The sequence below is a fragment of the Rana temporaria genome, chromosome 11 (assembly GCF_905171775.1).
Source record: "Rana temporaria chromosome 11, aRanTem1.1, whole genome shotgun sequence".
NCBI lineage: Eukaryota > Metazoa > Chordata > Amphibia > Anura > Ranidae > Rana > Rana temporaria.
Window position 1 is genome coordinate 141,751,422 of NC_053499.1, and position 14,927 is coordinate 141,766,348.

Consider the following 14,927-nt stretch of genomic DNA (forward strand, 5'->3'; position numbering starts at 1 on the left):
ATAAGACTGGCATTGCACGCGTGATCCACTGATTGCAGATGCAATGCATTGTATGCTGCTGTGAGCCGCTGCTGCCTCTGTTTTTTTGAATGCAGGGAGAGAGGCGCTATAACAGGCACAGTGTTGGCTCAAGTAAGCAAGTATTTAGGAGCGGGGAAGGGGGGACAAGAGGCACTTCTTGGTAATTTTTGACCTAAATTCAAGGACTGTGTAGCCTTTACAACCACTTTAAGGTGGACATAGCCTTTATGGAAAAGAAGATGAGCTATAGAAAAAAACAGGAGGTAGAATCGATTGGTGTGCGTAGGGTTAAAGAGTTAATCCTATTTAATGGTTCCTAAGCAATTTTTTAGCAGCTAGTGACAAAACATGAATTCATAAAGAGGGCATCGCTCACTTTTCCATGAGATGTCAGTTTCTGCTTCCTGTATCATTATATTGGTCAAGTAAAATGGGTCAGAGACCTTTAACCATTCCCATCATCTACAGATTGAGTTTTAGGTTACTTGGTGTTCCCATTGTGAGGCTGTAAGGTTCAGTATAGTGGCTGATTTGTCTTATCTTGACTAGCTTGTTCTTTCTCACCCAAATCTCTTTGAAACCTTCAATATTTCGGGTCCCTAACATTATTATTATTTAGGTACTTGTATAGCGCCATCAATTTACACAGCGCTTTTACATATAAAATGTACATTCACATCAGTCCCTACCCTCAAGAAACTTACAACCTAAGGTCCCCAACTCACATTCATATACTAGGGCCAATTTAGGCAGAAGCCACTTAACCTACCAGCATGTCTTTGGAGTGTGGGAGGAAACCAGAGTACCCGGAGTAAACCCACACAGGCACAGGGAGAACATGCAAACTCCAGGCAGGTAGTGTCGTGGTTGGAATTCGAACCAGCGACCCTTTTTACTGCTAGGCGAGAGTGCTACTCACTACACCACTGTGCTAACATGGACTTAATAAACCAGAGCGTACTGGAAATCAGACCTGACTCTAGCCAAACACCCCTGGAACACCACACCCTGCATGTCGGCAATGTCTCCACAACTGCCCTCCCCCTTAAAGGGACTCAAATATCAGGGCAATGTACTTGCCGTCCAGAAAACATGCCTGTTGTTTTGTACAATGCGCACCAACAATCCCCTGATTTTTTATAACGTTTGCTAGAAATGTGTTGGGTTGTATATCAGTGTGCAGAAGGTTATTCAGAATTTTTACTGACAAATTCACAGACACTCCATTTTTTTGCGGAAAACCATTCCAGAAGAGTGGAAGCTGTTATACCTTCAAATGGGGACCAGCTCTTACTAATGCCTATGGCTCTGAAGTGGGATGTCCTGCAAGCTCACGTGGTCAGGTGTCCACAGAAGTTTGGACATAGAATTCCTGGCCTTTCTGGTGTGCTTCTTTGTGATGAAGCTTGCCTGCCTCCTACAATGCGTTCCTGTTGGTCAATGAGGCAGTATGAAATGTGGGCGGTGGGCATATTCTGACACTTCCCGGAGGTGTCGTAGGTTTTCTTGTTCAGAACCACTTGAGATTCAGGATACAGGAAGCAATAAAACTATCAGCATGCAAATACAGGCGTCTCTTACAGACACCTATACCATAGTGCATAGTATGCAATATTTTGTAAGAGAGAGTAGGAAGGAAGGTGATGATGACTCCTGCCCAGCCCTGTAGTAAACTGGCACAGAGCAGACATCTAGGAGCCCTTCAGAGAGTCGGGAAAGTGACCTAATTGCAGCCTCTCCTATAATCCAACCTGTAATCTAGAAGAGTGTTACTCAACATTATTATATAAGTACCATTTATAGCAAGAAATGTTTCAGTGACCTTGTTATGTGTTCACTTTCCTCAAGTCTACCCTTTATAGTTTTCACATTTTTATAGAAAAAAAATTCTCCATTCACACCGCCACTAATGGCATCCTTGTGGCCTGGAACTTTAAGTGTTTGCTTTTCTGCCTGAATCACCCTAAAATCCACATCTTATGACTGCTGTCCAGATTCCCTCTCCTGGCACAGATCTCTTTTTATAAGACCCCTGTGTAAGGCCTCGTACAGATGACCGGACTGTTCGCTGAAATCGGTCCGCCGGACCGTTTTCAGCGGACATGTCCGGCCGGAGATTTCTGTCTGATGGTTGTACACACCATCAGACAGAAATCCCCGCGTACACGATACGCGGGGACGTGGCCGCGACGATGACGCGGCAACGTGCGCGGCCCTGGAAGTTCAATGCTTCCACGCATGCGTCAAAGTGATTTGACGCATGCGAGGGATAGCGGCCGCTCGGACATGTACGGTGAGTCTGTACAGACGACCGAACATGTCCGACAGGCAGGATTCCAGCGGACATGTTTCTTAGCATGCTAAGAAACATTTGTCCGCCGCAAAACGGTCGGCTGGACAAATGTCCGCTGGAAACCTGTCCGCTCGGCCGTACAGACGACCGAACATGTCTGCTGAAACTGGTCCGCGGACCAGTTTCAGCAGACATGTTCTGTCGTCTGTACGAGGCCTAAGAGTCAATCAATAATCTTTGACTAGCAATTTTCTGTATACAGTATATAACCTTGTAGAAGTTGACTAATGCTTGGCACAGCATTGTTGAAGTTCTGGTCCTCTTCTTACTTGCAACCTCCTGGGAGACGCCACATGTCCCAAAAGACAGCAGGGACTGTTCAGAAAACACAGCACATCTCGTGCATGCATAGTGGGGGTCGGCTGTGAAGCCACAGCCGACTTCTGTCATCTGAGGTGGCGGTGTCAGGGACACGAAGACTGGCAAAGAACTGGCCTGATGAGGACGGCGTGGATTACCTGGGCTGGCAAGTGTCAAAAATTGCCCGACAATTAGATAAACATCCAAAAAAGGGGTATCTGGGTAATGTCCCATAACACTCCAGGAGTAAAAGAGTACATAGTCAACAGGCAAAGTATCCTCAATATCTCTGGTGCCCACCAATATCTATTATATACCAATTTCACAAACATTAAGCACCATCATACTAAAAGGGAGAAATCTTAGCTATTGATACTCTGTCCAGTACTATTTCATAGTGTAATTGTCAGATACAAGTGCATTATTTAAAATAATAAATTCATTTTAAAAAGTAGTTTTCTTACATCTTTTCACATTTGTTAGCCTGTAAGACCCCTTTCACACTGAGGCGCTTTTGCACAAAAAATAGCGCCTGAAGTGAAAACTGCCTGAAAACTGCTTCCAATTCATTTCAATGGATGCTTCCACACTGGGGCAGTGTGCTGGCAGCACGGCGCAAAAAGTCCTGCAAGCAGCATCATTGGGGGGCATGTTTGCAGTGCTTTAAAAAGTGCCTCAAAAATGTCCATTGAAATGAATGGGAAGCGCTTCAAAAGTGCCGCAAAATGGCGCTTTTTTTCTTTTCTTTTTTTTTTAAGGTCACGTTGTCACATGACCTTATAAAAAGTACGCCGCAAAAGCGCAGCAAAAATTGCGCAAAAGCATGGCAAAAACACCCGACATTTTATGGGCAGTTTTTGAGCGCCTCAGTGTGAAAGGGTCAAACACAGGGGTAGGCAACCTGGGGCCCTCCAGCTGTTGCAGAACTACAAGTCCCATCATGCCTCTGGGAGTAATTGTAACTGCCAACCTTGCAATGCCTCATGTGAAATGTAGTTCCACAACAGCTGGAGGGACCCAGGTTTCCTACCCCTGGTCTAACAGATACAAAGTGTATTACATAAAAGCATAATTTGTCCTTTAAAAATAAAAAAATTAAATCTAGGAATCAATGACCTCTGGTCACATTGTAAATTTGTGGCTGTATGTAGTGTCTGGTTCTGACATCTGCATGTTCATATATTATTATTTTTTTTTGTTACTTAGTTGATCTCTACAGATTTCAAGCATCTTAAGCGTTTACTACCAGTGCTTGAAAACGTGTCCCGCTCCCACCCAGAGCCAGTTATTCAGGAGCTGGCAAGTGATCTACGTGTTGCAATTGCCACACACTGTGCGGTCCCGCTCACACATGGAGCCTATGCTGGCCACAACGCTGACAAAATGGAAGGCAAGCCGCAGAAGCCCAGAAGAGATCACCTGACTTCTGACATGCTGAATATACAGGAGCTGCTGAATTCTGCAACAGACAGCAATGTCCCCACAAGGGCGGCAGCCCTGCGCACTCTCACTCGGCTTCTGGAGCAGAGACATCCAAAAGTGACAGAACACCGGGAACAGGTGATGCAGGTAAGGATATCACCAGCTTGTTGGCTGCATTGTAGCCCAGTCTGCTGAGTAGTATGCTACTAATATTTTTTTTTTCCAGTTGTTCTTAGATAACTTGGAGCAAGAGGATTCCTTTGTGTACCTGTCAGCAATTCAAGGTAAAATAAGAGCTGTAGTTGGACAAATGAATCTCAATATGTTTTTAATACACTGAAAGTTCTGATTTAAATGGCTTTGCTTATAGAAAGTGACTGCTCTGGACCGCCTCCTGTACTGGTAATGGGACTAAGGGCCGGTTCACACTGCTGCAATGCGGGAACCCTGCAGATCCACTGCGGATTCCCGCATTACATGTTTCCCGGCGGCAGGTCACACTGCCCTATGCAAACTGCTAGGAGTGTCAGTTAATGTTAATGACACCCCCAAATCAGTTCGCATATCGCAGTGCGATCTGAAAACTCGGACAGTGTGAACACCTATTCGATCCGGTTCTGCTGCAGACCCAAAAAAGGGTCCTGTGATGCAAATTCAGCCATACGATCTTTATGGCTAAAATCGCATCGCAGATTGCAAGTGATTTTCACTGCAGTGCGGTACTAATCACATCCGATCTCTGACATCGCACCAGTGTGAACAGGCCCTAAAAGCCGAAGCATTGGTGAACTCAACCAAATTATCTAGGACTGATGTTCAGGCAGAAGCATTGGGGCAAAACTGGAGAATGCACAATCTGGTGCATCTGTGCATGGTAGTCAATAAGCTTGCAACTTCAGATTGTCCAGTTAAGCAAAAAAAAAAAGCCTGGGAGCTGATTGGTTTCTATGCAGAGCTGCACCAGATTTTGCACCCTCCGGTTTTAGAAAATCAACCCATTGGGGTTTATTTACTAAAGCTGCAGAGTGCAAACTCAGGCTCCCTTCTGCATAGAAACCAATCAGCTTCCAGGTTTTATTGCCAAAGCTTAATTGAACAAGCTGAGATTAGAAGTTGATTGGCTCCAATGCGGAGCTGCACCAGATTCTGAGTGCAACAGTTTTAGTAAATCTACCCCATAGTGTCTGAGTTCTGCTTTAAAGTGATTGTAAAGTATCGTTTTTTGTTTGTTTTTTTGTTTTTTAAATAATAATCATGTTATACTTGGAGCCAGTTCACACTGCGGCGGCACGACTTGCGTTGCTCCTATTAGAACGGTTCTATTGCATAGAATGGGACACGACTCAGCCGCCTGACGAGTCGCCCCAGTGTGAACCGGCTTCTACCTGCTCTGTGCAGTTTTACGAGGATGTTGGAGACATTCCGTTACTTCCTGTGAGGTTGCCCACAGGACAGGAAGTGAGGGTAAATCTCTAACCATAACACAGACAGAAGTAAAAAAAATATTGTTTTTCTTTTTTTGGTTAAGTGGAGAAATTCTAGAACCCTTGTCAGTGTTTTTTTTTTCTTTCTTTCTTTCTTTCTTTCTTTCTTTCTTTCTTTCTTTATCTTTTATTGATCATCTTTTTTTAAAGGTTGCCCCCAGAACAAAAAATAAAGGGGTAAGTGTTCCAACGGTACCCCCAAAATAGAAGTAAAACCTAACAGGGGTTCTGATCTTTCTCTATTCTATCCAAAACTAAGGATTTCTACCCTCCTGCTGTTTACACTGCACAGCGAAATACTGTGTAGGTGCATTTCAATGTACAACCTGGGCATCTGTCCAGTTAGCAGATCGCTGGTGCCAGGCAGGTCTCCAGCAGATCTGCCAATGTATCTGCTTGTCCGTACATCCTGTACAGGTAAGCAGATCTGACAGGAAGGCGCTGTGTTAGTTCATTGAAAACTAAAAGCCGACAGCCACAAAGACTGCTGGACCTTGTAGTTTTCCATGCCCAGAGCCCTGACAATCAGTGACATGGCCAGGTGGGTGGAGCCCCGCTCAGCCATGTTTTTTTTTTTTGACAGCTAGGGGAGAGGGAGAAGAACCCCACTAGCTGTCACAGCGGGGATTGCAGAGGTGTGTGTGTGTGTGTGGGGGGGGGGGGGGGGGCTTTCCATTCATAATATGTTACTTCCGGAATATTGGTGTAACATGTTACGAAAGGTGAACATATCCTTTAAAAATATTGAAATTGAGGCTGGGTTCACACTACTACACTACTTTCATCCTACTTTGCTCTGCTACATTGGTCCTACATTTATCCTACATTGGTCCTACATCCATCCTACTTTCATGAACAGGATACTACTTTGGTCCGACTTCAATAATATTCAATGGGCCTGAAGTAGGATCAATGTAGGACCAAAAGTAGTACAGGGAGCATTTTCAAAGTCGGACCGACTTGTGTAGGACGCTACAAGATGCTCTCATAGGGAAACATTGAACACAGAGCAAAGTAGGATGAAAGTAGTGTAGTAGTGTGAACCCAGCCTTACCTTTGAAAGCATTTTTAGCTCAATAAAATAAGATTGAACTCAAACATTTTTAAACTCACGTGATATTTTAGTGACTGGGTTTAGATCTTTTTTAGTCAACAGCATTCTTTTCATATAGATTGGAGTTCTTTGTTTTCTTAGGTAACCAGGTTCTTTTGTATATTTACACCCTAACATGATGATCTGCTCCACTGATAATAATGGGGGATGTTTTAGGAAAAAGTGAAGGGACAGGAGCAGAAAGGAACCCCATTGTAGCGGTGAGACAATACCACCTATGTTTATAGCTCCTTCCCAGAGCGAGGAAGCTTTGATCTCCCTCCTGAGGGCCCCTCTAATCATTAATAAAGAACTCTTGGGGCAGAGAGCAGCTTCAAAGCAACCCAGAGGGGCTCACACAGGATATATCAGTCACTGCTAAGTGCATCTACAGCAAAGGGAAACCTGTACCTGAGAAAAATCCAAAAGTACAGCCACACACTGCAGGGACAAGATCCTTTAGCACCCAAGGCATAAAAGGCCAAAGTACACCCCTCGGGAGCCATGAACTTCTTCAGCAACAAAGATTGCAGGCCCTGCTCTTTTTGCACCCCCTGCTCTTTTTGCACCCCCTGCTGCTGAAGTGCCCAAGGCATCTGTCTATTCTGCCTACCTCCTCAGCCTGACCCTTGCTATGACGAGAGGTGCTGCATTAGACTGTGGTGGCACACAAGGCGTGTTTTATTTCCAAACGCAGGTATTGTTGTCGGCACACTTTACTTTACTTTAGTCCTTCATTGTGCTGTGCAGAAGCTACAGTGGGTTCAGAGACACAGAGGGGCTAAGTTATTAAAGTGGATGTAAACCTAACATATTTTTTTTTTTATGTCACAATGTACAAGAGTATAAGATTTCCTATCATCTGTGCCCAGTCTTGCCACACAGAGTTAATCCAGCTCTGAGCAATCCTCTTTTATTGTTCAGTGAAAATTAACAGACTTCCAGATAAAAACCTGTCTAAATAAAAAGTGTTTTCCTCTCTCCTTGCTTTGAGTGACAGGTTATTGACAGGTTATTTATGAAATGTCTCCCTGGCTGTTATTAGCGCAGCGCCGTGCACACTTCCTGGCGGGCTCTGCACGTGTTCTATGCGAACACGCCGGAGCTCATCCTTACTGGGCACTCCAGCTGTGGTGAAGCTACAAATCCCATCATGCCTCTTCCTCTAGGAGTCATGCCTGTGATTGTCAGGGTCTTGCAATGTGTCATGGTTTCAGCACAGCTGGAGGGCCAAGGTTGCCTACCCCTGGTAGTGTTATAGCAATATCTGAAACGCCGTCATGGACATCTCAACTAGCCACTAACAACCTGTCCACCAATGGCTGGATTGCTAAGTGCTTCATTGGGTTGAATGAGGGGAGGAAGGAATGATGATTTCTGTAGTCTTTCTAATGTGCGATATGAAAGGTGGTAAAGCTTACGCTTTGCTAAGCATTCTGATTGTGGAGCTCAGTGTCATCATTGTACGAGGAAGAACATTGCACTATATACATTTTTGTCAAAGCACAGTTAAGTCCCCCAATATCCATTTAATAGTGAGTTAAAGGGGTTGTAAAGGTAAAAGTTTTTTTTACCTTAATGCATCCTATGCATTAAGGTAAAAAAACATCTGACAGCACCGCCCCCCGAGCCCCCGTTTTACTTACCTCGCCGTTTGAAAGTCCCGGGCGCGTGCTTGTCATCATGTTCGGTTCCCAGCCTGGCCGTTGATTGGCTAGGCTGGGCGGATTGATAGCAACGCAGCCATTGGCTGGTGCTGCTGTCAATCACAGCAGCGCGCCGGGGGGCGGGGCCGAGTGATACAGTCGGCGGCTATGGCCGCCGATGTATCACGGGAGTGCGCTCGCAAAAGCTTTCCACCATGCGAGGGAGCTCGCATGAACATGGAAAGCTTTTGCGAGGAGGAGCCGAGACAGCCGCCGAGGGACCCCAGAAGACACGAATCCGGGTCACTCTGTGCAAAACGAACTGCACAGCTGAGGTAAGTATAACATGTTTGTTATTTAAAGAAAAAAAAAATTCTACCTTTAGTGTCCCTTTAAAGCAGTGTTTCTCAATTCCAGTCCTCAGGCCCCCCCAACAGGTCAGGTTTTCAGGATTTCCCTCAGATGAAAAGGCTGTGGTGATTACTAAGGCAGTGAAACTGATCAAATCACCTGTGCAAAATAATGGAAATCCTGAAAACCTGACCTGTTGGGGGGGCCTGAGGACTGGAATTGAGAAACACTGCTTTAAAGTGTTACTAAACCCACAACAATTAAATCAGCCTGTATATGTAGTAAAGCATGCTTTTTATACTTGCTGTGAAACCTAAGGGGTTAATCCACCTGTCTTCTCTGATCCCCCCTTCTTTCACAGTCCCCAAACTATCTCCTGATAAGACCGAGCCTCTGGAGTCACTCTGCACATGCTCAGTTTGGTGTGTATTGCTAGAGAGTTTTTTTTTTTCTTCTTAAGAGGGTGTATATGATTGGCACAGGGCCCATCATCACTGTCCAGACAGAGGGTTGGGTCCTGCAGCCTCATAGGACAGTCAGAGGAGAATGAAAACTCCTCCCTCAAGCTTTACCTAGACACTGAAGTCACAAGACTGTTATATACTGCTGATGAGAAAAGGTATTTAGCTGTTTATATTTAATTAAATAATTGCATTTCCATGTTCTGTGGGAGACCAGATGTAGTGAATGCAGGGTCCTGGATTTAGTAACACGTTAACTGTTCTGGTCATTACTAGTTTTGCCTGCAATGCCCAGTTGTGTGTTTTTTTCTTTATATATAAAAGATCATGAATCAACATGATCATGAATCATGTTGATAACATAATATGATTTTGATGAACAGGTGTTGCCGTACTTTCTGGGTACATTCCAGACCGCGTCCTACCTATTCTTCTCGCACAATACAACAATTCTGCATCATCAAACAACAAGACGCTGTCTCCTGAGACCAGGATGAAAATGGGGGAGGCACTGATGAGATGCACTAGAACTTTGGGTAAGTGTCTTCATTGTGTTAATGATAGAAGGGAATCATACTTGTATTGCAACTTTTTATGGTGAAACATTCAAAGGAATAGGTTCACAAAAAAAAAAAATTCACTTTTTTTTTACAGGTAAAAAAAAGTGCATTTTTTTTTTCCGTTAGAGCCTGCAAAGCATTGCAATGCTCTCCATAAAGCAGTCTGCTCATGCCTCCCATACGATCAGACAGTTCTACTGGAGAGAAGGAAGAATCAATGAACTACCAGAGCGCTCATCAGCGCCCTCGCAGTTCATTGAAAACTACAAAACATCTGATGTAATGGGAAATGTTAATTGTAGTCGTCGCTGTTTCGGCGGAGCCCCGCACGGTTACATTGTTTTCAAATTGTGACAGTGAGCGTGAGAAGAGGATCCCCCTGCCCACTGTCACATTTAAAGCTAAACTCAAGGCAAACAGCTAGATACAGTTTAACTACATCAATGTGAACTAATATTACCTGCCAAATATTTTGTAATTGTTTTTAAGCAGTCTTGTGAGCTAAGCACACTGGCCAGACAACACAGCCTGGTTATGCATTCCATGAGATTTATTCACAGAATATACCGCAGTTTGGCAATACAGGATTATTCAGGACCCACCCCAAGCAGCGATTGAACAATGAAAAAGCTGAAGCACAATCGTGAGATTGTCACTCTGTTCTCTCCTGTTGGGAATAAGTTAGATGAGGAATAGAATGCAATATAGCAGAACCCTTATTAACCGCCAATGCTAACCTTCCATTTTCCAGTCTGAGTGCTGCTGTGCTCATATCAGGAGGCTCATATCAAGACAAATCCCGGTACTTTTGAAGCCATGTGGGGGACACAGCAAACATGTGGAAGAAGGTGCTCTGGTCACATGAGACCAAAATGTAACTTTTTGGCCTAAAAGCAAAACTAACACTGCACATCGCCCTGAACACACCATCCCCACTGTGAAACATGGTGGTGGCAGCATCCTATTGTGGGGGTGCTTTTCTTCAGCAGGGACAGGGAAGCTATTCAGAGTTGATGGGAAGATGCATGGAGCCAAATACAGGGCAATCTTAGAAGAAAACCTGTAATGCCGCGTACACACGGTCGGAATTTCTGTGTGAATCGCATGCAAAGTGACAGTGTGAACCAGGGCAAAAACAAGCATTTAACCCTTGCAGCATGTGGGGAGCCTGGTAGATGTTTCATTTTTTCGGAGTACAGCCTTAAAGGGGTGGTTCACCCTAAAAACTACTTTTTCTTATTCCACTGCCCCCCCACATTACAATACGATTAAGGCTCTTATTATTTTTTTCATGCTGTACATACCTTAGTACAGCATATTCACCCGTGGCATCCGGGTTGCGAGTCCCGCCGGAGTGGGCGTTCCTCACATGCTGGTGATTGACGTTTTGCCCAAAAACGAGCTCCCCCCGTCGCGTAAGCCGCGTCACGATTGGCGAAAGGAGGCGAATGGCGATGCGCAGTATAGCGCCGACTCGCCGTTCGGCTCCTTTCGCCAACTGTGACGCGGCTTACGCGACGGGGGGGAGCTCGTTTTTGGGCAAAACGTCAATCACCAGCATGTGAGGAACGCCCACTCCGGCGGGACTCGCAACCCGGATGCACGGGTGAATATGCTGTACTAAGGTATGTACAGCATGAAAAAAATAATAAGAGCCTTAATCGTATTGTAATGTGGGGGGGCAGTGGAATAAGAAAAAGTAGTTTTTAGGGTGAACCACCCCTTTAACTACTAGGGATAGGGTGGATAATCTACACTAAAGACTGCCTTAGGGCTTTACAGCTGTTGAGATAAGGTATCGGCCACACTAGTTCCAGTGAGTCCGCTGACTCTTAAGCTGGCCATACATCGAATTTTGATGCCTGCATGGTCACTGTGGTTAAATAGAAGTCAGTTTCTGTTCAACCACCCTGTCGGATCTTAGCCGCTCTCAGAATACAAAGACACAGCGGGGAGGATTCCTCCATCTGCCTCGAATGTGTAAATGGGGAAATTGGGTCAGTTTTCTTATTTTTTATTTTTTTTTCACGCAACCTACTGGTTGCATGAAAAAAACTGAATGTGTGGGCAGCTTTAGACCCGCATTGTGAGGGCAGTAATGCACAACCATTATGTAACACTGCAAAGCATGAAAAAACTTGACTATGCAAGAAACAACTATTACTGCTCCCATCTACATATATCATTTGGTTATATACACAGAAACAAGGTTGGTAAAATATTAACTCCTATTGGTAAATTTTTCACATCATGATTCACTTTCCGCTTTACTGTAAGGAACTTAGTAAACCCGCTGCAGGCAGGGATATTTTGTCTACGTCTCGGGTGTCACATGACCCGGTGTCTAGCTCAGATCTGTAGGTAGACTCAGCATTTCCCAGGTGTATTGGTGTCCGCCTCTCCCAGGATTTACAGGGCTTCCCTGCATGTTTCATCTTGTGTGTTCCACATCCGCTAATAGAGGAAAAGTGATTTTTTAAAAGGAAATCTTTTGTCTTTTAATCACTTAACTACCTGAGTACGTTTTGCATTTCACTGCTGTATCCGTTTAACCATTATTACCCTTTTTATCTGTCATCACCATCTGAAATCAACATTTTTTTCTGATGCTTTCTTCCTCTTGTAAAATAAATGTCTGTCTGCTTTTATTGAAATATTGGGGAAGTAAACTGAAAAAATTAAAAATAAGAACATATTTGGGCACAGTGGGCCATATTCTCAGAAGAGTTACGACGGAGTATCTCAGGAAACTCCGTCGTATCTCTGTTTTTTGACCCGTGTATCTATGCGAGTGATTCCTAGAATAATTTTCGCATAGATACACTGAAGATCCGACAGGTGTAGGTCACTTACACTGTCGGATCTTAAATGTAATTCGCCACCGGCCGCTAGGTGGCGTTTACGTTCAGGTCTCATTTGTTTATGCAAATGAGCCTGATACGCCGATTCCCGAACGAAATCGCGTTGCGTAGCCGTCGCTTACGTAGTTTGCGTAAGGCTACCCCTGCTATATGAGGGGTAACCTTACGCCAGTCCGACGTATGCCATGTTAAGTATGGCGTCAGGTCCGCGTCGTCTTTTCCCGTCGGGTACGTAGTTTTCGTAAGTCGTTCTTGAATACGACTTTACGTCAATGACGCACACATCGGCGTCATTGACGTTTTCCGTCGAGAACTGGAGCATGCGCACTGGGCTATTTTAAGCCCGGCGCATGCGCAGTTCGATCGGCACGGGGGCGCGCTTAATTTAAATACAAGCCGCCCCCTTTGAACTACGCGGGGATACGCCGGGCCTTTTACACTACGCCGCCGCAAACTACGGAGCAAGTGCTTGAGGAATACGGCACTTGCTCCAGTAAGTTGCGGCGGCGTAGTGTAAATAGCTTACGCGATGCCGCCGCAAATTCTTGGAGAATCTGGCCCCATATTTATTATGGTGTTTGTGTTGTTTTTCTTTCTCAGTTAGGGGACTGCATTGGGTGGCTATTCCAGCACAGTCCCACTTCATGAGGAGGCAAAATGCCTCATCTCCTTATCTACCAAGTTTACACCACTGTGTTACAGTGCAGTCAAAAAAGTACAACGTGCAGTACTTTTTTTCAGTGCAGCACAGTGCGAGGCAATCCACTGCCTTGCACCACATGGCGGCAAATTGAGCTTTATAAAGCGTTTTTGTGAATTTTCAACAAAGTTTGTTTAAAACGAAGGTAAAGATCGGTGCATCAGCAATTTATTGGTCGGACCAGACTGCACCACACACCAGCTGCTGCGTTGTAACGCAGCGGCTCGTGTGTACATACCCTTAGGGCTGGCAGACCAGATCAGGCGAAACTAGCAGATGCCATAAGTGGTGAGCAGCGTGGGAGCAATATAGTGGGAGGTGAGTGGGGACCAGAGAGAGAGGAGGATCAACAGAGCTGGGAGTTACTACTGAGTGGGGTATCGGCAAAGCTGGGGGTACTACTTAGCAAGGGGACCTGTTAAACGAGGGTACTAATAAATTGGGTATGACGGAGTCCGGATACGTTGTTGGGTATTTTCGCCAAAAGCTAGTTTCCCAAGTCCTGGAGCACGAGACCAATGGATCTGGCTATAGTACCCCAAGAACCAGGCAACGCCAGTCTTAGAGTACACTAGAAAATGAACTGCTTTATTTTTAGAAACACGCTGAATTTATACAGCAAACCATCAGATAAGGGCTACTCCCATTATCTCAGACAAACGTCACCTTAGACAGTAGAGCTAATCCTATTATAACAATGATCACCTTAGATAAGAGGCCAAACGCAATTAGTGACCAGTCCTGTCTGGATAACTTAAAGGGGTTGTAAGGATAAAAAAAACATTTCCTAAATGGCTTCCTTTACCTTAGTGCAGTCCTCCTTCACTTACCTCATCCTTCCATTTTGCTTTTTTTTTTTAAAGTACTTATTTCTTCTGAGAAATCCTCACTTCCTGTTTTTCTGTCGGTAACTCCACACAGTAATGCAAGGCTTTCTCCCTGGTGTGGAGTGTTGTGCTTACCCCCTCCATTGGACAACCACTAACACACAGCTCCTTTCTCTATCTGCAACGTAGAGAGCGTCCTGATTCTCCTGTTCTGCTGACGTATATCGTCATGCGGCGGTCCTTAAGTGGCTAAGAACACAATAAAAAACAGAGTTCTCTTCAGCCCAAAGTCCATGGCATGGAGGATCTGCTGAACAGGGGTATGAATGAGCTAAGGATCTGCTGAGCCGGAGTTATACTGGACCGCTTTAAAACAAATAGAATATCAAAGCATTTATGAAATTTGCCAAGCTTCATTAAAGCTTCAAAAAAGCATCACAGAAGCATCAAAAACACATCAAAATTAAAGACCCATTTCACTTTTGAACTGTGATATAAAACTATTCACTAACATTTTTGCCTCTAGGATAAATGTCTTATTACCACGTCTAATTGGAACAGACCAAGTCGGACTAGAGAGGCCAGGGACAATACCATCCGGACACTGAACATCATAGATAAGGCAAAGCGTTCCCGTATACCCCCGCTGCTCCTATCCACAGATAGTCTTTCCTCCGAGAGACGCTTAAACTCGTGGGTATGCCAGATCCCATCCTGTCAAGGATATCGGCCATCTATGATAATCCCACAGCGACTGTTCGGGTAAATGGCTACGATTCCAGCCCTTTCAATGTGTGTGGTGAATGAGCTGCCAACACACCATAATGGACCAAAATACTCACCTGCAG

General features: G+C 44.8%; 1 protein-coding gene across 1 annotated transcript in view; it reads left to right on the forward strand.

Moving 5' to 3' along the window:
- Window positions 1-14,927, forward strand: part of TANGO6 (transport and golgi organization 6 homolog) — a 58,949-nt gene that overhangs the window by 22,109 nt on the left and 21,913 nt on the right. Inside the window, exons 13-15 of the mRNA XM_040329214.1 lie at window positions 3,881-4,243; window positions 4,323-4,380; window positions 9,515-9,667. Of these exons, the coding sequence (XP_040185148.1) occupies window positions 3,881-4,243; window positions 4,323-4,380; window positions 9,515-9,667 (574 nt within the window). The remainder of the gene's footprint in view (window positions 1-3,880; window positions 4,244-4,322; window positions 4,381-9,514; window positions 9,668-14,927) is intronic.